Genomic DNA, 24,640 nt, shown 5'->3' with positions numbered 1-24,640 from the left:
CAGTTCATCTGTAATATGAAGGGTAAGGTCCTGTTCCCATTTAGATTTGATAGCAGCTACTGAAGAGCATTGTAAATTGTAAATTAAATTATACAAGGCTGATATTATGCCCTTGAGGTTGGGTTGACCATTAAGAAATCGTCTACTGGATTGTGTGGAGGTATTTGGGAGAATTGTGCTGTCATAGTCTGCACGTAGTGTCTGGCCTGTAAGAAACGAAAAAACTGAGCTGCAGCAATGCCAAATTTGGTGGATATTTGAGAGAAACTTGCAAATTGTCCATCTACATATAAGTCTGCAAAAGCTTTTAGGCCCTTTCTATGCCAGATATGAAAAGCATTATCTGTCATTGAGGGAACAAATATGTGGTTTGCTGCAACTGGGCTTTGAAGTGAGAAAGCCCGGAGACCCAGAGTCGTCCTAAACTGAGACCAGATTCTAAGAGACTGCTGGACAACTCTATTGTTACTGGGTAGAGGCAATGCCAAAGGGAGTGATGAACCTAAAGTCGCAGGTGGAGAAATTTTCCCACTTGAATATGACTCCATGGCAACCCAAACTGGTGTTGACGTTTTTAGATGGTAGTGTCTCCAGTACAGCAAACACCTGATATTGGCGGCCCAATAATAGTACTGGAAATTAGAAGAATAGATTTCTTCAATTTTGGATGTTTACCATTCCAAATAAATGAAGTGATTAGAGAATCTAGAGATTTAAAAAAGGATTTTGGAATCAGGATAGGGAGGGATTGAAAAACATATAGGAATTTTGGAAGTAGCATCATTTTCACTGAGTTAATCCTACCTATTAAAGATAAGGATAATGGGGACCATCTGGACAGCATGTGGTTGCACTGTTCCAGCAGGGAGAGGAGATTCTTCTTAAACAAACAATTAAATTGCTTTGTGACACATATCCCAAGGTAATCAAAGTGGTCTGTGACTATTCTAAAGGGAACATTTACCAGTAGAAAAGCTATTTTGCAAAATCTATTTTTTTTTTATAGTTCTTTGTGCGCTTTCCATATCTATACAATCTCAGAGAACATATTAAATAAACAACGAACAGAATGACATTGTTCAGTTGGTACTAAAGAGCCCAAAGTGAGCCAAGACAATACTCATTACAAAACTTTCATGTTGTTTACACCAAATTCTGAAATCAAGTCCTCAGATACTGAAAATCAAGACTCAGACCAGGCAACTTTATTTTTCCAGTCTTCTATTGTCTAGTTTTGCTTAACTGTAGCCTCAATTTCTTATTCTAAACTGACAAGAGTGGCACCTGGTGTGGTCTTCTGCTGCTGCTGAGATGCTCTTCTGCAGTTGTAACGAGTGGTTATTTGAGTTACTGTTTCTCTCCTCAGGTTGGCCATTCTCTTCTGAGCTACGTCTCACTGGATATTTTCTTTATTTGGTACATTCTCTGTCAACACTAGAGAGGGTTATGAGGGGAAAAGCTCAATAGATTAGTATCCCATTCTGATGCTCAGTTTAGAGGCACTGGGCTGCTGTCACGTGATTTGCTGATTAGATATTTGCATTAATGAGCTGCTGAACACATATAGCTAATAAAATGATTGTAGACTCTGTGCGTATAAAAAAATGGACGCAGCCTCAGAATTGCATCAAATCTGCATTCTTTCTATTGGCCAGCAAGGGGCGACTGTTTTTGATGGTATTAATATCGAATTACCCTACTTCTCACTTAGGTTTATTTTATAAGTTATGATCCCATTTAGAGTAAAACAGATACAAACACAATGAGACTACTTCCATATTTTAACTGTCTTACTCTATGGTATATTAAAATATTTAATTTCTGATTTGCTCTTGCCCAATCCGAAAGCAGATTTCATATGTCGTCTGCATTTCACTACTTAATTTGATATTAAATGACTTGCTGATGGCTCTCTTACTCTCTCTCTTTCTCAGACTCCAAGCCTGTAATTAAAATGATAATGAGCCTTGTTGCAAATAAAGGCTCAGTCGTGACGTAAGCAGTGACTCTTGTTTCACCCGGCTTGGTGCTGTGCAGGTGGAAACGCTGCCGGATTAGCCTCCTCTTGAACCGGCTCATGGCTTCACAAAAACCCAAACACGGTGAATGAGGGATGATTGAGAACCGGCTGCAACAGCAGCGCATAGGCGGAATTTGCATTTTAATAGCAAGAGCTCATCTCCAGTGTGCTATTGATCCATTTTGAACAGAAGGATAGAAATTATGATGTGCCGAGAGAGAACCAGATGTGATGAATGGTGGAAATTCCTCCTGCATTCTTCCGTAATTTGGGACAATGTTGAGGTGCAGAACATGATGACTGGGTTTCTTTAAGGTTTTTATGGAGCCCTAAGTTAGAGCCTAGATTTGTGGCACTTTGATGATGATGATGATGATGATGATGATCATCATCATCATCATAATAATAATAATAATGTTTTTTTTTTTTGTAGTCAGGGTCAAGATTTTATTTGTATTTATATACAATTCACATATTTTTTTTCAACTAATGTTTGCTAATAAATGATGCATTTTTCTCCACTTCAGATGTAGAAACTGTGAAATGGTTTTTGATTCAACATGAAAAAAAAAGACCATTCAAAAGGATGTTTCAGGATGATGAGATTGTAAATTACAGAAAAAAAGTAGTTGTTCTTCATAGCTTAGCTCAGCTAGCATCTGTGCAAAAGTTAAAAGAATGGTAAATGGTAAATGGCCTGTATTTGTATAGTGCTTTTCTAGTCCCTAAGGACCCCAAAGCACTTTACACATCCAGTCATCCACCCATTCACACACACATTCACACACTGGTGATGGCAAACTACATTGAAAGAAAGAAAACATGCCCGAAAATATTTTTAAGACCACATTTAAGCGAGCAAAGTGAAGCAAGCAGAACATGGGCTTTAATAAACTAAGCTTACGATTTTTGCACAAAAGTCCTAAGGTACCTCTCATCTCTTTATATTTTGTTTCCAAGGAGCAACAGATTTTCGTATGTTTTTAAAGTGGTCTTGAACAATATGTAATAAAATCATACCCGGATAGAAAAACACACAGTGGAGCACTATCAGTCATGGATCGGCCTCCCCAGAGCCCGGACCTCAACATTATTGAAGCAGTGTGGGATCATGTGGACAGAGAACAGAACAAAAGGCAGAAACATCCAAGAAGAGCTTTAAATGTCCTTCAAGAAGCCTTATGCACAGTGTGTGCTGTATGATTTTCATATCAGACTGAGATACAGCGCACACTTAATGGACAAAAGTATTGGCCCACACTTTCTAATCCTTGAATTTAGGTGTCTTCAGTCCTATGGCTGCAGGTGTATTCAGATGGGAGATAAAACTAAAGGCTAAGAGACCAAATTAGGAACAGCACAAATGTATTGTATATAAAATTGGGCAAAGCCACATTTAGAAGCCTCAGCTTTAGCAAATTGGATGCCGTTAAGTAGATTTTTGGAGCCAGAAATGACTATATTTGAAACGGTGGGAAGAGCACTAATTGATGACCCAATGCAAGCTGCATCCCTGAATCGTAACACTGCAATGCACTAACACAGATACTAGATATCGGATATCATTACTAGCTTTCCTTTTGCCTTGGCAGTTACTACTGAACTGGGAGTTAGTTAAGTGCATTCCAGTGGTAGTTGCTGTAAATATTGCTGAATGTAAATTTATTTATTTTTTTGGTTAAAAAAAAGACAGCTGCAGTATGTTCATCGATAGAATCTGGTCATAGTTTTGGAAATCAGGACTTCGTATTTTCCACTTCAAATGGCACGCACCATTAATGCTGAGTAACAAATGAATATAGTGCTACAATTTCAGTCACCTAAGGTAAAGTGGAAACTTTATCAAAGAATGCTCCATATGTCCTCTGATACTTTGCCACAAAGCAGATAATGTTTCCTTCTGTCCGCTGATACATATATGTGCAGTTCATGTATTCTATACCATCTATGGATATTTATGTTAAAAGGATAGATCTGGTTTATGCCTGAGATTTGATCAGAAAAACTGATGAAGACAGATTTGACATCTTTGGCTGAGCAAGAAGATTTTACAACCAATGGACTCAAAAGACCGAAAAAGATCAAGGCCTGAAGTCGCAGACCTGCAGCTCAGAGGAGAAAGAGGACTAAAAGGCCAGACTAAAGTCAGCTTTAGTGTTTCAACAGCTTTCTACTTGATCATCAGAACAAGTAAAACCTCTAAGCCTGTGTTGTCTCAACAGCAGCTAACCCTAACAACATTCAACAATAAATCACACAACAACTGATTCTGTCTGTGGCAGATTGGACACCAGTGAAGGAAGATTTAAAGACATATTGAGAAAACTTCCCCACACTGATTAATTAAAGAATTCTTTTAATCCTATTTTTGAAGTTTTGAAATTGTTTGATGACCTGCAGTGTTTATGCAGAAAACACAAATTGGCTCTAAGCCCTTGGAGACAAACTATGGGTGTTTCATTTTACAGCAGGAGACATTTCAGTAGCAGTCAAAGGTTGTAATTGAAAATACCAGCTGTGGCTGATTCAGTGTGAAACCAACACAGTTGAAAAATGAAGCCAAAAAGCTGCAGTCACTCATGTGCCCACTAGTCTGGCTCCTAAATCGAATCAGTCCCCATAGACTTCCATGTTAACATGTCCAGCTGTACAACAGAAATAAACATGTTTACAGCCTGCTTCAAGTCTCTACAGTTAACTACTTCATATTTCTCATAATACACGAAGAGGAGGTGAACTTCTTATAAAGTTATGCATTATTAAGGTGCTTTGATTGACAGAGCTGTCTCTGCTAGGCTTCAGAATCTGAATCACTGAACGGTTGACTGTAACTGGTTTGCTGTGTGATACCGTCCAAGAGGTTTGTGCTGCATATTTGCTGAAAAAAATCCTAGTATTTTATTTGTATATTATTTACTTATTAACTTGCTGTGGCCTTAGTCACACAAACATACAGACCAATCAGTGAACCCCTGGTAAACACCATACATGAGGTAGAAATATGCATTTGTAACATGAGCTGGTGAGGGTGGAGAAGCTAGCAATGTTAGCTATTAGCACTAGTGATTACCAGATTAGCTTAGAGAGACACATAGCACATTTATTTGGCAGAACTTAACAAAGACTTTATGGTACCAGTTCTTCATTGCACTATATTAACTTTTCACACATGACAGTAAGGTGTAGATAACAGCCTGCACCAACTTTTTACAAAATAGAGCCAGAGAAGTACACACTTGCACCACCTTGCAGTCTCATTCATTACTGCATCCATATTCATATCCACAGAGTCCAGCTGTTACATATTCTCCGACCACTTGTAAGTGGTAGTTGGAGGTTGGTGAAATTTGCTGGGTGCAATTGGTTGCAAAAAGTGATAACTTTCTTGTGATTGTTTGGTTGCTAGCATGTTTCTGCAGTGGCCCATTGTTTGTATCAGTCTATTTGCAAATGCTCACCGACTGGTCACCAAGCTGCAGTGAAACTAAAATATTCGATACAAGCTTAAAAGGAACACCGTTCACCTTCAAAGTAAAGGTTGTACTTGTATAAATATGTTTGTTAGTAAGGCGTAAGTTTAACTTTAAAAGTCAAAGTTTTCCGTTTCTGGTTTGTGTTGCACTCTCTTGAGTTTCATTGCCGCTCAGCAGTTAGTTGGCAAGTCTTTACAGACACGTAAGTGTCTTTCATGCAAAATGTGTTCAACTGAGGTAATCCCTTAGATATCAAAACAATTGCAAGTAGGTTTTTGTAATGCACTTTTTTGGGAACAGTCAGAAAACTCCAGCAACCACTCGCCAACTGATTGGTGAATACACATTTTTCCCCAACAACCAGTGGCCAACCATGGCTATAATGCTCAAGTCAAGGATTTAATAGAGTTTACAAACCAATGCTTTCTATGTAAACATTTAATATTGATATAAACAGGCAGCTATATAAATTGTTTCTGCAAAGCTGCTTCAATTTTAAACTGAAAATTAAAAAAATTTATAATTTAATTGGGAGTGCTTGATATGGCCTTTACAGCCCTGTATTTGTATAGCTTTTTCCCATATAATTGTTTGTTGTTGTTGTTGTTGTTTTAAGAACTCTAATCCTTGGTGATTTGCAGTAACTCAACTACATGCTGTAATTCAAGCGCATGTTTAGACAAACGGTTTGAACTGTCAACAAAAATCTGACAACACAACATTGGCAATGCTTTAAATACATAAAATAATCCCACCCGTGCACATTCAGCACCATTTTTAAGCATGTTAACGTTGGCGTTCAAAGCTTTCGCATGCAAAGCAAAAATGTGACGGCCATCCATTTTGGACGGCGAGGGTGGAAGTGTGGAGGATTATCAGCATGCACAGATAAAACATGAAATCCCCTTGATGGCCCACCAACAGCAACATGCAGAAAAGGAAGCAGGAAAACAAGACAGATAAATACAAACCGGGCTGGAACCTCTTTGCTCTGTCAACAGTTTGAACGGAGACATGACAGAATCCTATTTGACTGAGCATAGAAGAGGGAGATTTGTGAAGTAGAAAAAGCAATGAATGAGTAGAGGGGAATAAATATGGCCATTCCAAACACTGACTTTAAGGCTCATTAGAATTTTACAAACTCTTTTTCTCCTTATATACTGCATGCTGTGTTTGCACTAGTAAAACATGAATAAATGAGGACTGGATTAAGCCTTTCGCGCAGCGCTGTATTTTATCATAAAGTTTGAAAGTTAGTTGTTAGTTGATCCGACTGAGAAACAGAGGGACACTGCACAGTAAAAAGCAATGTCCGATGCTGACCCACACATCAACCCCAACCTCCTCCCTGTGCTGATTTTGGAGCTCTTAACTGTCCTTTTCACCTTTTCTCCTGTTATAATTACTATGGACACTTGAGGACAATCATTTAAACAGAAATATTAAGAACTACAGTTTTTTTTTTTAACTGTTTTTAGGAAGGAGGACTAAATGTGCAAACTAGTTGTCCTATTTGTGTAGTTCTTTTAGCAGTAAGAGAACTTCTGTTAACTTCTTCATTAAGAGAAGCTCCACGAGCTCCATGAGAATAAAATGCATCATCATCCATTACTCACATGTGTTGTTATAGGCTTGTTTTTAAATCCTCAGAGATCCAATCAAAGCTTAAAATATCTGTTTGCGTATACGGGCACTGGATTCCCATGCCTGCCTGCGACTTGAAACAGTGACCTTTTGCCTCCCAGTTCTCCTCTTAGCTCAGATACAGCATGTCTGATACTCAGATAAACCACTGAATACATTCTTCTTCCTCCAGACAGTTTAACCAAAGTCGAGAGATAACAACCGTCTCATTTCAGGAGCACAGTGTGTGTGTTGCAATTACACTGAGTTACATGAGTGACACAAACCATAATAATAAGACGGGAAGCCATTTGGCTGTAAACACGATGACTGGAGGAAGGTATATTTGGCACTAGACAGAAAGCGAATCAACAAAAAGAAGGAAAACAAGCACTTTGATTGTGCTCTATCCTTGGACATGGCATTTCAGCCTGCTTTCAGAGCTTCCTATTCATAATCCCTAAACATAAAATGCCACAAGTTAAATGGAGGAAGCAAAACCCATACAGTACACAATATTTTGTTTTTTAAACATGGCAGCTTAAGGTAACAATTTATTTCTCAGTGTATGAGAGAGTTTATTGGCCTTAATTATAGAGTGGGGTAATCCAGCTGACTTGGCAAACCTTCAGCTATTAACAATATTCATATAGTGTAAATTAATTGGTGCAACAACCTCTAAGCACATGGCCTCAGTCTTTTCAATTAACAATATGGCACTTTAATCGATAGACCAATTCATTTTTGTTGAGTTGCATGCCATAGCAGCATGTACTACAATAAAACAGATTATATATACTGTTGCTACTGTGTAGCAGAACAGCATATATTCACCAACTATTTCATTAGGTACACCTTGCCAATACTGAGTTGGACCTGCTTTTGTCCCCAGAACTGTTTAATTCTTCATGGCATAGATTCCTTTAAGAGTTTGGTCCATATTGGCATGACAGCATCACACTTGCTGATCTGGTGACTGTGGATGCCATTTGAGTGCAAAGAACTCACTGTCAAGCTCAAGAAACCAGAGTGAGATGATCTGAGCTTTGTGACACGGTGTGTTATCCTGCTGGACGCAGCCACAGAAGATGGCACACTGTGGTCATAAAGGGATGGTTGTGGTCAGCAACAATACTCAGGCTGTGGTGTTTAAAGCTGTTGAATTGTTGGTGTTGACTTCAGTTCTGCCTTTGATCCTGGATAAACTAGCACTGAAGCTCCTGGGACACCTGGAACTGTCCACGTCACTGCATTCTTATGACTGTCTAATGACAGGAAAGAATTTTTAAATATACTGATACTGAGGAGGCCAAATTATGGCAAAGAAAATATCTCTCAGTCCATTACACCATCATGTTTTCATGTTGTTTACACCAAATTCTGAGCCTGCCATCTGAATGCTGCAGCAGAAATCGAGACTCATCAGACCAAACAATGTTTTTACAATCTTGTCCAGTTTTGGTGAATTGTAGCATCAGTTTTCTGTTCTTAGCTGACAGCAGTGGCAGTGTGCACTTTTACTGCTGTTGAGATGCTCTCCTGCAAACCTTGATTGTAACAAGTGTTTATTTTAGTTACTGTTGCCCTCCTAACAGCTCAAAGCACCCTGGCCATTCTCCCCTGACCTCTGAAATCAACAGCACATTTACACCCAGAGAACTACTGTTCACTGGACTTTTTCTCTCTGTTTTGGACCATTCTGTGTAAATTCTTTAGGCGATTGTGTGGGGAAATCACAGTAGATCAGCAGTTGCTAAATACATGCAAGTTTACCTACTGAAGTGGCCAATGAGTGTTGTTTTTGTTGACTTTATAGTTTATTTATATTTTTAAATTTACACACCATTAGCATTGTTAGTAGTAAAAAGGTAAAAATCTCGAAACAATATCAGGCTGCTCAAAAAGAGAGCAACTACCTAAATCTGAGTTTAAATCAGGAAGCACAACAGCAGTGAAACGTGCAAAGGCCATGAAGTTTTACTGCAGATATACAGCCTTTAAATTATATTTTTTAGCTGGGAGCTGCTGGGATTTTCCCACCCTGATTAAAACTTTGGAAACCAAACACAAGTCAAACAACACACAAGTTGAATTACAAAGAGTTTAATCCCAAAAATACTTTTTCCTTTTTTCCTGTTTTGGCTTGTAATACATAGTTTGGTCTTGCTGTATCGTGGCTGTAACGCTATAGTACTGTATCATTTACATTGTCTGAAGTAGTGGCTGTCATGCAATGTTGGACACAGCTCGACTTAGCAGAAAGATGCCACGTTCACATCAGAAATCCTGACTGTAAAGAAAAAGAAAGAAAGAAAGAAAAAAAAAAAGTTAACATTCATGTCTTCCCACTTGAGCTACAGGTATGACAACACAGTCACCTCTACAGTGTGACTAAGGTTCGACAGTTTGTTTACTTTGTAGACATCAAGCTGCAGCACAATAATGCTGCTTCATCTCTTCTTGTCTTTCATCGTGAATGTGGCATCAGAGAACAGTCTGTACAAGACATTCAACAGTCTTGTCATTTAAGACCAAATGCTAATGTCAGTGACTTTTTATGGGCTCCTCAGCAAGTTGGCTTTCAGGTATGTGAAACATTATGTTGATGTTAAGCTTTATGGTTATTTCTCACTCTGTAAAATATTTTATGAGCAGCTGAACAGGTTCCAGCCTGTTGGTTTGTTTCACTTCTTCACTGTGACAGGAAGACACTCGGCTTCTCGACTGTCCACCCATCGTCACCCCAGGGAATTTTGACAAAGCTGCTAGCATCACACAGGTTGTCCTCTGCAAAAGCCAACAGTGCTGTTCAACAGAGGTTTATCAAACTTTGTGGTTTTTTGGTTAGTTTGGCTTTTTATCATTTCCTGTTTTTTTTTTTTTGTTTTTTTTATTTTACATGGCATTTGGTGACTAAAAATAATATTGATTTGGGATGAAATATCACATCTCAATTAGGACTGTTTGACTACGGGGGAAAACAATTCCAGATCAGCAGAGCTGAGTTACCTCAAAATGTCAAGTTATTTCCACAGTTTTGAGTTATTTAAGTTTTAGTTTTGAGTTATTATATTTGAGTTAAAATTTTGACTTTGTATGGCTGTTATTAGTATCGCTGTTATTTAAAACAACAACACTGGGACTTTTAAAACATTCTGCGCTTGAGGAACAAAAATTGTATTTGCTGTTTTTTCCAAACAGCTGACTAAAAATATCCATTCCTGTGATATCAATGCCAAATTGTGGCATCTCCAAAATACCAGCAGCTTTGACAAGATGTAGATTTTTGGCACCTTGGAGATGAAAACAGGTTCTGAACACGTGTCCTTTCACTGCCAGGAGGTTGAATCAGTCTGGGATGCACTCATAACACTTCTCAAGCACTCTGAGGGGCAGCTGGTTTGCTTTAGAGCAACTAAAGGAGCTAAAAATGACTCTATATGCTGATGACTATGTCATGTTTTGGTGTAAGATTTCTGATGGTAGTTTGATTAATTGGTTGTGTGATTTCCCTTCCATTCAGCATTATTAGCTATAACTAAATTTAAGTTTGAGAATTTAAGAGAGAATTTTGTGTGAAAAGTAAGAGTAGATGGATGCACAAATAATATAATCAGTGTTTGCTGTATTTATCAGCCAACACTAACAAGAGTTATATTAATCTGCAATGTCCAGTTTTTATTAGGTAAAATTAATCTTGAACTATAGCCAACATTACATGTAATGGCTTAAATGGACCCACAGTGTCCATGTGCAACTCTTGTACCATCAAGCTGTATTATTCTTGCGGCAATATTGCATTAAATACATAAAACAGTTGCATATATAGCTGAAAAAAGTTGAACTGTTAAAAATAGGGGGGAAAAAAAGATGCAGCATTTGTAAAATTCTCCAAAACAGATCAAATCAGCTTGTCACAGAGCAGAAGGCCTTCAATTTGACTTCCAGAGGAGGGATAATCAAAGGTGGTTCCACTGAGGAAGACACAGAAAATGAGCAAGATGAGGGATGAGGAAGAACTGATTTCAGATAGCTCAAATTAGGGCTGCTCAATTAATCGAATCACGATCTGGGCTTTCAACGATCATTAAAAATGACTGAGCTGATTATTAGCCCCTCCCTTGTGCTTTACTCTCGCGCTGCTCCGTGTGGCAAATCGAGCGCACCTCTCTGCATTTCGAACACGTGTCACAACAATTAAGAGCAGCGGTCCCCAACCTTTTTTGCGCCACGGACCAGTTTATGCCCGACAATATTTTCATGGACCGGCCTTTAAGGTGTCGTGGATAAATACAACAAAATAAAACTAGTACCGGTACCGAAAAAAAAGAAATTTATTCAAAACGATAACAAAATAACGCTGAAAACCGATAAAAACCCTGAAAACTATACATTTCACACCTGAGCCTCAACTCTCGCGGCCCGGTACCAAACGACTCACGGACCGGTACCGGTCCGAGGCCCGGGGGTTGGGGACCGTTGATTAAGAGGACCCGAGGGAAGCTCGGAAAGCTAAGCAGAAGTTATTTGGAGAGGAGAGTGACTGCCGTTGGTTGAAAAGAGAGGTAAAAAAAACACTTCAGTGGTGTGGAAACATTACGTGGATCAATTAGACATATTGTGTAAACTTTGCTACGGTGTCGTAGCTGCACCACAGAGCAACACTGCAAAGTTCACTGAACATAGATGTTTACATTTTTCATTTATTTTTTATATTGCAAACATTTGCACTGTTATCAGTATTTGCACACTATTTTATATTATTTTTTGACAATCTTTAAAGTCATTATTCAATACATTGTTATTGTTAAATAAATATCGTCAAATAATCGAGATCTCAATTTCAGTGAAAATAATCGTGATTATCATTTTTGCCATAATTGAGCAGCCCTAGCTCAAATGCATTCTATATAACATAGTTTATTTAATTTTTTTACTCCTAAGCCAGTCATACCAGGTATATATATATCTCAGTTTGGCAGGGAAGGCTGTAAAAAACAACAACAACAAAAAACCCCACCAAAGCAGAGTTTCTGTGTCATCTCTTGGGAATCATCTTTGGTGTAACACCACCTCGCAGCTCTAAACACTGATCTGTGCATGAGTGCATCCCTAATCACAGTTACAGCTGCCTTCTCACATCTGTGCACAGCACAGCAACAGGGAGCTCTGCCAGTGGATCAATACACTTTATAAAACATCTCCGCTACAATACACACATCCCCAATGAAACAGTCCTATTAATACTCCTCCATCAGGGAGAGTGCAGCGAGAGCCACAGTGTGCACAGACACAACTGCCTGTGAAGAACATTAAAACAGTCATCTACCAAGGTAAACAATCAATATTCTTCCCATGAATCTGACTTTAATATGACTTTTTTTTTTTTAGAATTTATGCTATTCATGAATATACTATATAGATTTCATCTGCAAATACGCATTCCTACAGGAAAGTATGGATGCTAATGAGTTTATATGATATGCATTTTCAGCTCATTTTGCATCTCTATGAGTATATTTTCCTCCTATATGGAGACTTGCAGTATTTCTGTGGTGTTTTTTCTTCTTTCTTTTTTTTGTTTAATCCATTCTGTTTCTATAGATGGGATACGTCATAGTTTATTAGCCATCATCCAGCCAAAGCCTGGCATCACTGCTTCTTTTTCTTCTGCTTCAGTGACTTCCTCCTCTTCACGATCATCTCGTACAGCTTGTCCATGCCCTCGTCCAGTCCCTCTCCGATGATGGCGCAGGCCGGCTGGACGTGGTACGGTGTTGAGGGGCTCAGCTCCGCCAGAGCGAGCTGCCTCTCGATCTCCCCGACGTCCAGAGCCCGGGGCAGGTCCTGCTTGTTGGCGATGACCAGCAGCGGGGTCCCCTGGTTCTCGGCGAACCGGGTGATCTTGTGCAGCTCGGTGCGAGCCTCCTCCAGCCTCTCGGTGTCCACAGAGTCTACCACGTACACGATGCCGTCCGTGCAGCGGCTGTAAGGCTTCCACAGGGGCCGCAGCTTCTCCTGGCCCCCGACGTCCCAAAAGTGACAGCTGATGCCCCTTGAGGCCCCCGCGCCTCCCAGCCGAATCCTCTCCGTGTTGAAGCCGATGGTGGGCACCGTGTTGACGAACTCGTTGAATTTGAGCCGGTAGAGAACGGTGGTTTTGCCCGCAGAGTCCAAGCCGAGCATGACTATGTGCAGGGACTGGAAGGCAGCCAGATTGGAGAAACTATTCCCCATGTCTGCAGGCTGGGGAGGAGAGACAGCGTGCACTCCCACAGCCCCACAGCAGCGAGCGAGATCACCGCAGGGGACGCTTAAAGGTCCCGGGAGTGATCCATCGTGGGTTATTAAAACGCGTAAAAATTAAAACGGCTTCTCCTCTCTCAGCAGAAGTTGGGGGCACAGCCCCTCGTTGCGCGGCGGCACTCCGGCAGCAAGAAACGCCGCAGCATCCCTGGACTCACTCCAACTGCATCTGCCCTCCACAAATTGTCAAATCACAGCACGTACAGCGGCTGCATGCACTCTCGCGCACCACACTCGTCTCCGCATCTGGCCGCTTGTCTCCGAGCAGCTGCCTTCATGTAGTGGCACACAACACAAGCACGAAGCGATGAAGCGTGACGCGTGGATCAGCCACTGAACGCTGCCATGGAGAGACGCGTCAAGTCAGACGGGAAAAACACAATAAAATCTGGCTTCCGGTTACGCGAAAGGGCTTTAAAAAATAAAAGCCTTTCACATTCGTGAGAGCAAACCTGCCAGCGGGGTGGATAAAGGATCTTAATATGAAAGGTGTTCAGTCGCCTTTCCTCTGCGCAGGGAGGCGTCCTCAGCTGTGAGACTCTGACACCTGCTGGTAAAAATGCGCAACTACAAGCAGCTGTGACTTTATGAGTGCAGATATAAAGATACACTAATTGTAAGATAGTATATATAAATATAAATACATATCAAAAATGGTTTCCCCCAGCCTGCAGTCAGTAATTTAAGTGACTGCCTCTGGCGCCATAAAACAAAAGAAAGAAGAAGGCAAATAAAGCCTGGGATTAGATGGAAAGGATGGAGAGTGAGTCAATATCGACCAAATATTACCCAGCACAGCTTGAAGTCATGAAACATGGCCCTTAAATTTGGAAACATGTAGAATGAAGCACCAGCTGGCCCCAACAGACGGACTCACAGAGAAGCAGCTAAAAGTTATTCCAAGCAGTCAGTAATTAGTTTCAACCAAAAGCAACACTCACATGGAGCAGGATTCATCTTCACTGTGCGTTTCAGCAGTGGTTCCAAACAGGTGTTCAACTCATTTCTTTATATGTTTCTAGGAAAACGGAAAATAGGTGGAGCAACTTATTGAAAAATGTGCAAACATGGAAACACAGCATACTAGGCAATTCTAACATGTTTGAAAGTCAATATTTGGTATGATCACCTTTAGTCTCCTGCCAGATGTAGATGACCAACTTCTTTAGTACATTAGCAAGGAAAGCTGCGTCGATGATGGAGAGGTGATGTCAGTGCTAACCATCTAATAAAACAGTGACGCTGACCAGATGCCGGCTCAGCAGCAATTTCAGATTAGCATCTGTGACAATGACTGAATGTAATATGTTCAGCCAGCTGTTTTGCTTTTTTTTAAAAAAAATCAAAAAGCAGGCCTGTTTTCTTTAAAAATTCAGAGATACGTGGTCCTCACAGGACAGCCACTACAAATGTAAGTAACGGAATATAGAGTACTTAAAACGAGATCCACCTTTAACTTATGCAGCAGTTACAGTAAAACATTTAAATAAATAAATAATTTAACAGTGATGATGAAGATTGTTCTGCAGAATTATTATTATAATTTTTTTTACTCTATGCACAAATTTTCCAATAAATAAATCCAAAGTTTCATTGATTATTTTTTGTTGAAATGCTGAGTGACATACAGATGTGTAGTGTTCAATATAGAGTTATAGTTATGGAAGGAAAAATTCACCAAAAATGTTCCAAAACAGTTTCCTCTCTCTTTTTGTTTATGTATATCAGCTGTTAACTAAATCATAAACTATGGTTTAATAAAAAAAAAAACAACTAAAAGCAAAATTAATGTAATTTCATCATTTAGATGTAATTTTCTTTATACACGTTACTACGCAAAATAAAATCATCAATCATTGCAAAGAATATTGGGACGTTGATAAGGTTTTTTCTCAGATTGGGGCGATCGTGGCTCAAGAGTTAGGAGTTCACCTTGTAATCGGAAGGTTGCCGGTTCGAGCCCCGGCTCGGACAGTCTCGGTCGTTGTGTCCTTGGGCAAGACACTTCACCCGTTGCCTACTGGTGGTGGTCAGAGGGCCCGGTGGCGCCAGTGTCTGGCAGCCTCGCCTCTGTCAGTGCTCCCCAGGGTGGCTGTGGCTACAATGTAGCTTGCCATCACCAGTGTGTGAATGTGTGTGTGAATGGGTGGATGACTGGATATGTAAAGCGCTTTGGGGTCCTTAGGGACTAGTAAGGTGCTATATAAATACAGGCCATTTACCATTTAAATATTGGAAATCCAAACGTGAACACTGCACTGCATGTTCTGGCGTCTTAAAAATATAGAGGTTGAAAACTGCCAAAATAATATTAATAATAATAAAAAACAAAGAATCAATGCTATTAAATGCATTAAAATAAAAAAATAAAAATAAAATAACTGTAAACAAGAGTTATTCTATATGTCTCTGTTTTCTTTCTTTCTTTTATCTGCGTCTGTATTGATTGTTTCATTTATTAATTCTGAGTGATTTATTTGTTTAGTTCCTTGTTTATTTAATTGTTTACATTTTTCAATTTTGGCAGCTTTGGTATTCCATAAGAAAATACAAGACGCACCTCATCAAACAACATAAACATGCCTTGTCAGATTGCTTAACACGATTCTGAAATTTTTGTGGTTTGCAGGTAAAATTATTTTTACATTGTTCATGTTGGAGGGAATGCAGACTCCGACTCAGATTCTGGTTTGGAGCAGGTCTGGGATCTGTAACAGAACTGACACCTGATTGGTTTACACTAATGATCTAACTGATCTATGCTGTCTTTAATTCATCTGTAAAACTAAATGAACATTAAAAGTCATCTCAGGATAACAGAAAATAATAATGTGCCTTTTAAGCAACAATAATCCAGAATTAATGCTCCTTTAATATTCTCCTGTCTTCATTTCATATGGAGATCATTACATTTTGGCTTTTTTATGCTATAGAATAAACCCATTGTTCCCATAAACTTTGTTACATACATGTGTTGCTGGTGTTAAAAGTATAAGGCATGTGATCATTTAACATGTGTACCACTAGATGGCAGCAGAGTTTCTCCTTGGAGTACCAGCAGTTTTCTGTAGTCAGAGGAAAAGTTTGCAAACACACACACACACACACACACAAAAATCAAACTGCTGTTCTTTTTCTTCACGATCAGTCCAAATCTAAGCTGCTTTTTTTCAGGAAAAAGATGTAAACTTAGCAAAGTTAATTCACATAAAAAAATCTTATCCTCCATTCAAAGCTTCTAACAAACACTCACTCAGACTGACATCGTGCTAGTGACGCATCTTTTCAAAGCTCAAAAAGAGTCCCCAAACTTGTTGATCTTAATTTTCATAGTCTAAAGTTTTTACGTATCATGGTCAGTATTGTGACAGCCCTATATGTGATGGACTCAACTCGACTAAATAAGAAGCATTAACAGTCCATTGTTACTTTAAGATGTAAAGGTTAATTTGTTTGGGTAAATTAAAAGCTTCCTCGAGTGCAGCTGGAAAAGCCATCGAACGCTCTGATGAAAGTGGCTCCCTCAGAGGGCCGCCTCCGGAAAAGAGCATCAAGAACTGGAGTTCATCAGAGTTACCAGCTTCAGAAAATCACCATCATCAATCCCCGACTAACAGCATCTAAGATTAGAGTCCACATCGAAGCCCAGAGTTCAAGCAGCAGATAGCTCTCAAGATCCATCCATCGGTCCATGTGCCCATTTTCTGCTGCTGTTAGGAGGAGACGGTGTGAATCAGGCCTTCATGGTAGCCAACTGCAGCCAAGGAACAACTACAGAGGGAGTCCAAGAAGCACAAGGAGTGGCCGTCAGAACAGTACAAACATGGATTATGATGAGTCCAAACCTACATCCAGGATGAGGGAGAACTACATCGGGATCATCTATCTATCTATCTATCTATCTATCTATCTATCTATCTATCTATCTATCTATCTATCTATCTATCTATCTATCTATCTATCTATCTATACGAGAGCACAGCATAGCACAGCATCCCTCCAGATATAAATGACTATACATTTGCTTTGTCATGACTGACACTCATTCTTCAGTTTGACTGCAACAACAATCGCTCACATTGCATCTTTACAGCACCTGTCGTACCTGCTGCTGATCGGATATGATCTGATAACAGCTCTCATTGTGAGCCTTCATTAAATTCCACCCCCCCCCCGGGCACAAATAATTCATCTAATTAGCCAGAAGAAGTGAAAGCAAGTGTGTGTGTGCAGCAGCAGTGTTAGCAGAGGGGAAAGAAAGCCAGTCCCTAAACGACAACACAACCTGAGTCATCAAGACCCGACTAATTGTCCTCGCTGTCCTCCTCCTTTATTGATTTCCCTTTTATTACTGCATTCAAGATCAATAAAACGAATTATAAACAGGGTGTGGACACGCCCGCGTGCGCACACACACATGCACACAGCTTAACTTTATAAGACCACAACTCACTCTAATTGCGCTCCTCTCTCTCTTCCTCTCTCTAACTAGGCTGGATGTCTCTCGCCCACCGCCCACGCCGCCTTCTCATCCATAAAACAAAAGTCTCCCTCTCTGATTTACTTCTCATTTATTCCACCGTCTCCTCCATGTTCCACAGGTAACAGATGACGAGCTGCAGACAGATGCTGAGAGAGCCTCAAACAAGCTGTTTAACTATCAACTGCCAACTTTCAGAAGAAAAAGAGAAAAAACACATCTATAACTCAGATGATGTAAAATTAATTAGATACATAGGCTGAAGTGATCTACATCTCAGAGGATTTTGAGTCCTTGCAAAAAAGATTTCCTTAAAAAAGTACCACCAAATTAAAGTACTACCAAGGTAAAATATGTAAACATGATAAAACTAGGATGCATTGTGGGCACATCAAACCTGATCTCTTTAGGCTGCACTGGGAGGCTTTTAGGTTACCCATGACCCAGCAGTGTGAACGTGGCCCTGACCACACTGTAGGACTGCCAACTCAAATGATGTAAACCACTTACACTATACTAGAGATGGACCGATCCGATATTACGTATCGGTATCGGTCCGATACTGACCTAAATTACTGGATTGGATATCGGAGAAAAATAAAAAATGTAATCCGATCCATTAAATATCACGAAAGCACCTCACAAAACTTGCAACACGCCGTAACTCACCTCAGAACGTTAGCACGTCGGAGCAGTATGCATCACGTGATAGAGCGGCTGTGGCATGCGGGACCTGTCGGTGGTCTGGATAGCATTTGGAGCTTCGCTAGCAACCCGGCATTTCATCTCCGACAAAGTTATCCCGAGAGAAGTAAAGCAAGTGTGTAAGTCCATCTCTGAATGTTTGTAAAGCATTCCTGCATTAAGCTTAACAAACGACTGCCTCTTCTTGCTGCTACTTCAATCATGAAACTGCTTAACGATCAGCTGATCGGCTTTTCTGTCGCGAGTCCGTGTCTCTAGTTTGCTTTTGGCCCACTTTGCACCAGAAAGAGGAAACCAGCGGCTGAACAACAGCAGCACGTTTAAGCTTGATCAGCTGTTGTTAGAATTTATTTATTATTACTTTCTACTCGAGGATCTTTTTCTACGTAGCTGACGCTGGTAACTGTGCAGGGGCGGATCTAGCAAAGTTTAGCCAGGGGGGCCGATAGGGCATTAACAGGGAAAAGGGGGCACAAAGACATACTTTTCTTTCTTATTCTCGTTTAAAATGTCGAGCTTTTAATAAATAATTATCTGACACCCAAAGTTTTAATTTGATGCAAAATAAATAGAAGTCCATTACTGTATATAGTAACTATTAAGTCTAATATATATACCCTAGTAAGCTATAGTACTTTTTCCTTTGGGAAGGTACCATCTGTGCAGTCTGCAATTTTGTTGAAGAAAGATGTTGAATCTATTTAATATTTCTTGAAAAATAATTGATTTCTGTGCATTTTTTTTTCACACTGCATCAAATTAAGGTTGATTACGTCGATTAAGCATCATGAGGTGGAGCGTGAGGGGTGGTTCCCTATTTTTTATTTATTTATTTTTGTTGTTGCTGGGAGTTGGAACCCTATTAGTTAGGTTGCTTAATATTTATGCTAAGTACTCTTTAAAATACCAGAATAGGGAGGATGGTGCAGGTCTAAGTTTATTAGATTGATCAGTATTGCTGAACTATGAAATATTTTTTTTTGCATACAGGTATAACAGAATAGCTTTAGTGTAGTTGTTGTTTTAAACTTGAGTATGAACTTATACAAAATGCAGCAAGATATTTTAAAAAACAGTTTTGTTGATTAAAAAACACTATATCGGATTCATATCGGTATCGGCAGATATCCAAATTTATGATATCGGTATCGGTATCGGACATAAAAAAGTGGTATCGTGCCATCTCTACACTATACTGCCCAAAGTATTCAGTCACACACCTGAAGGATTGAATTCAGGTGTTGCAATCACTTCCATGGCCACAGGTGTATGAAATGAAGCACTTAAGGCATGCAGATCGCTTCTAGGAACATATGTGAAAGAATGGGTTACTTGAGTTCATCGAGGTTAGCGGGCATTCATTTATTCACAGCTCTCTTAAGGTCCTACCACAGCAATAGTCAGGTTCAGGTCTGGACTTTGACTGGGTCATTGTTCTGTTTCATGCCCAGGCCAAGCTTTACAAGTCAGACAGATGTCCTCACATTTGACTCTAGAATACTTTGGTATACAGAGGAGTTCATGGTTGACTCAGTGACCTCAAGGTGCCCAAATCATGAGCTCTCCACCACTGTGCTGACAGCTGGTACGAGGTGTTTGTGCTGATATGTTGAGTTTGGTTTTCCATGATGACCAAACATCTCCACTTTGGTCTCGTCTGTCCAAAGGACATCATTCCTGATGTCTTGTGTTTTGTTCAGATGCAGCATTACAAACCGAGCTGCCGTGTTCTTTTTAAATAGAAGCGGCTTTCTCCTGCCACCCTTTCAAACAAGCCAAACTTGTTCAGTCCACATTTAATTGTGATGTCATGAACTTTAACATGTAACATGCTAACTCAGGCCTGTAGAGTCTGCAGTTTTTCTGAGGGTGAGTTTTCTGTGATGTCCACTCTGGGGAAGATTGTGATATTGTGTTAACAGACACCTAAATGCTCCAGAGCAGCACACTGCCAAAACGTTTGCTTTTACAGATACCCTCTTATAGTTTTGTTTACATATTCGACAAATGAGCTGGTAGATAATATCCTCACCAGGAGTAAAATCTGGTAATTTTAAAGGACAAAAGGGAGCTGTTATAGTCAGTAAAAAGACATCTTTCCTCTTTCCTACCAAGCCTTATTTTCCTTCACATAAAATAACATGGAGCTGTTGCTGCTGACCACTGCTGCTTTCATCTCCTCTTCACTCAGAGGAAAAAAGGTACCTGTTTTTGCTGTATGAAGTGGATAAGGTGGTAGGTTACAGGCTTTAAAGCAGGTAGCTACGGCAAAACCACTCCCCCCAAAAAAGACCATGACATGTAAAATTGACATGTATATGGAGATAAGCAGCTAGTAGATGGATTTTTCAGACGTATTCTTTGTAGCAGATTTTTCTTATCTACAATAATTACACTTAACCTTGTAAATTATAAATTATAGTTCCTTATTATTCTGTCTCTCAGGTGTAGAGGGTCCACCTTACAAACATGTGTGCACTTCCTTAAAAGTGAAGTCCTGTGAGTTTGTGTTTATAGAAAGGAGTCGAGCTGCTCTAGTTTTCAGCACCCAGGTGCCAAAATGTACATGCAATCAAGATTTTCATCTGCTACTTTGATAAAGAGGAAGGCCCCTTTTTACTCTTTGCTTCAGCCTGAAAGAAAAGAAGGGGCACAGCTCTGTTTATCTTTAGCTTGATAAGTTCTTACAGCTAGCAGCACATCAGAGACACTGAAACTCTGATGATCACCGCCGAGGCTTCTACATCTGCAGCTCCCCTGCATCCAGCGTGCAGCCAAAGGCCCAAGACGTGAGAAAGAGCAGATGAAGGGAGTTTTGCTTTGCGTTTCTCTTTATCTTTCAAGGGCTCTTTATGTTCGTCAGGCCCACGAGGTGAAACCAGCCTGGCCTGTTTCCCCACATCCTCCAGAAACCTCCGAAAAGGAACGGCAGATGAAACAGAGCGGCGGCTCGTCCCTGAGCTTTTCATCTCGCCACCTGTTCTGCATTTTCAAAAGCTGCTCCAAGCAGGCCAATTTGTCTGGAATTAACAAAGGGAAGAGAAGATCTCTTGCTTACTGCGTACATCTCTGTTCCTCTGTTTTTCCAGACCAGGGCAATAACACCGGCTTCTAAACCTCTCAGGATGATGGCAGATTATTGTTTAGGATATGTTTCAGGTGATAGAAACACTCTGATCTGCATTCATTTCCTTGAAGAAGATTAAGTTTTTACATTTAAGCTTATCTCCCTCCAAACGTGTCTTTGCACAAAGGCGATGTAGAAACATTATCGCACAGATTCAGGTTAAATTTGCACTTTTTAATAAGCAGTTCAGACTGTACATGGTACGAGCACATGGATTCAGGGCATGAACAGTGTGCTGCATAAATAAGGTTAGTCACTAGAGCATTACTTATCTTGTACTGTGCCTTGTATGCAGCCTTCCAGTTCAACCATTACGTATCTTAGATTCTGTCTCTTTAAGGAGCCCTCCCCAAAAGCCCACTTTCTTTTGATTAGACAAATTTCAGCAGCCTGCAGAGGGGCAACAAGTGATGCTAAATGTATATACAGTATATACATTTAGCACACACACACACACATATATATATATATATATATATATGTGTGTGTGTGTGCTAAATGTATATACAGTATATACATTTAGCACACACACACACACACACACACACACACACACACACACACACATATATATATATATATATATATATATATATATATATATATATATGTGTGTGTGTGTGCTAAATGTATATACTGTATATACATTTAGCACACACACACACACACACACACACACATATATATATACATACAGTATATATATATGTGTGTGTGTGTGTGTGTGTGTGTGTGTGTGTGTGTGTGCTAAATGTATATACTGTATATACATTTAGCACACACACACACACACACACACACACACACACACACACACACACACACACACACATATATATATATGTGTGTGTGTGTGTGTGTGTGTGTGTGCTAAATGTATATACAGTATATACATTTAGCACACACACACACACACACACACACACACACACACACACACACATATATATATATATATATATATATATATATATATATATATATATGTGTGTGTGTGTGCTAAATGTATATACAGTATATACATTTAGCACACACACACACACACACACACACACACACACACATATATATATATATATATATATATATATATATATATATATGTGTGTGTGTGTGCGCGTGTGTGCGTGTGTGCGTGCGTGTGTGTGTGTGAGAGTCTGTGTGTCTGGGTGTGTGCACACACACACAACAGGATAAGAGTCTTAACTTTTCTAATACCACTGTATCAATTATTCATGTACTCTAAATAGAATTATTAGCTACATCTGCAGCATCTCTGATCCTTACAGACATTTATATATCATTTTAATACATTTCTTTGGTTGCCCAGCAACAGTTGTACTGCTTTATGTCATTTTTGTCCACAGCTGCCTGCAACTGAGAGACAAAATCTTGCAAAATGCCACCACATACATTTGCTCAGCAGCAAATTGATATCGTGAGGGACTAGCTAGTAAGTATAGGAAACCTAAAGAAGTTGATATTTCCTTTAGAAGTTTAGTGGAAACCAAAAACACAGGAAGGAAAGTGTATTTACAAAGTAATTTTCCAGTACAAAAGTCACAAAATATATGTAAATATAAAATAAATTAAAAGGCAAAAAGACAACAATTAAAACAGTTTAAATGAAGTTTAAAGCTAACTAAAAGCTAACTTACCCAGGTGGGTATTAAGCTTCTTTTTCAAGGTAGCAACAGACAACTTAGCAAAGAACAGTTTTTAAATTGTGTCTTTAGCCACTTTGGTATTAGCAGCCTGTTGCAAAAATAAATAATTTGCTCCAATTTCTTTAGTTGAATCTGTGAAAAATACCAAATATAGCACAGTTTGACAGACATAAAATAATATATTTACACTAATAAGGGGATTCCCAAAGAGATATTAGCTAAAAACTCACCATATCTCAGCATGGTGTGTAGTTTGTCCTTAAAAAAAACTAAGGAAACTGGACAAGTGCAGGGCATTATCTAAAAGTTATGACCTAAAGAAACAGGAACAAATCCCGCAAAGACCTGACACAGGACCTAAGAGATCCATCTGGACCTCTGCAATGGTTTGGTGCTGCATTTCAGCCAGTGGTATTGGACCGGACATTGTTCAACACAGAAAAGTACTATCAGATTTTGATCCACCATGAAATATCTGGAAAGCATCTGGTTGGCAATAACTTCATCTTTCATCAACAATGATCCCAAACACACTGCCAATGCAGCAAAATCATACCTGTATAGAAAAACACACAGTGGAGCAGTATCAGTCATGGATTGGCCTCCCCAATCCTCAACAGGGCATCAACATTATTGAAGCAGTGTGGGATCATGCTGACAGAGAACAGAAGGCAGAAACATCCAAAGACGAGCTTTGAATGTCCTTCAAGAAGCCTTATGCACATTATTGTATGATGATTTCCATATCAGATTGAGATACAATGCACAAATGGACAAAGGTACTGGCCCACACCTCTTAATCATTGAATTCAGGCGTCTTTAGTCTCATGGCTACAGGTGTATAAAATCAAGCCGCTACCCATGCAGTCGGCCTTCACAAACACTTGTAAAAGGATGGGTCGCTTTAAAAACCTCACTGAAGTTCAATGGTTGTACTATAATGGGACGACACTATTACAGCAAGTCAGTTTGTTAAATTTTTTGCCTGCTAGAAAAGTACCATCAGAGTGGTTTTACTGCAAAGTGGAAGTCTTTACGAACCACAGCAACTCAGTCACATAAAGTTACAGACTGCTGAGAGCTGAGGTGTATTAAAGTCACCAATGCTCTGCTGACTCAGTAACTGCACAGCTTCAAAACTCCTCTGGCATAACATCAGGCCCAAGAGGGTTGCTTATATAGTGTTTTTAACACCATCTATCTTCAGAAAAAAGTAAACATCAAGCTTTAGGCTCA

The 24,640-nt window shown here is 39.6% G+C and overlaps 1 protein-coding gene across 1 annotated transcript; it reads right to left on the bottom strand.

Moving 5' to 3' along the window:
- Nucleotides 1-12,092: 12,092 nt before the first annotated feature.
- Nucleotides 12,093-13,877, bottom strand: LOC113016854 (ADP-ribosylation factor-like protein 4C). The gene has a single exon (XM_026160010.1). It carries the CDS (start codon nt 13,354-13,356, stop codon nt 12,772-12,774), a length of 585 nt encoding a protein of 194 aa, XP_026015795.1. The 5' UTR covers nt 13,357-13,877; the 3' UTR covers nt 12,093-12,771.
- Between the last annotated feature and the right edge of the window lie 10,763 nt (nt 13,878-24,640).

This window comes from Astatotilapia calliptera, chromosome 23, assembly GCF_900246225.1.
Source record: "Astatotilapia calliptera chromosome 23, fAstCal1.2, whole genome shotgun sequence".
NCBI lineage: Eukaryota > Metazoa > Chordata > Actinopteri > Cichliformes > Cichlidae > Astatotilapia > Astatotilapia calliptera.
This window is presented reverse-complemented; position numbering and strand designations above follow the sequence as displayed.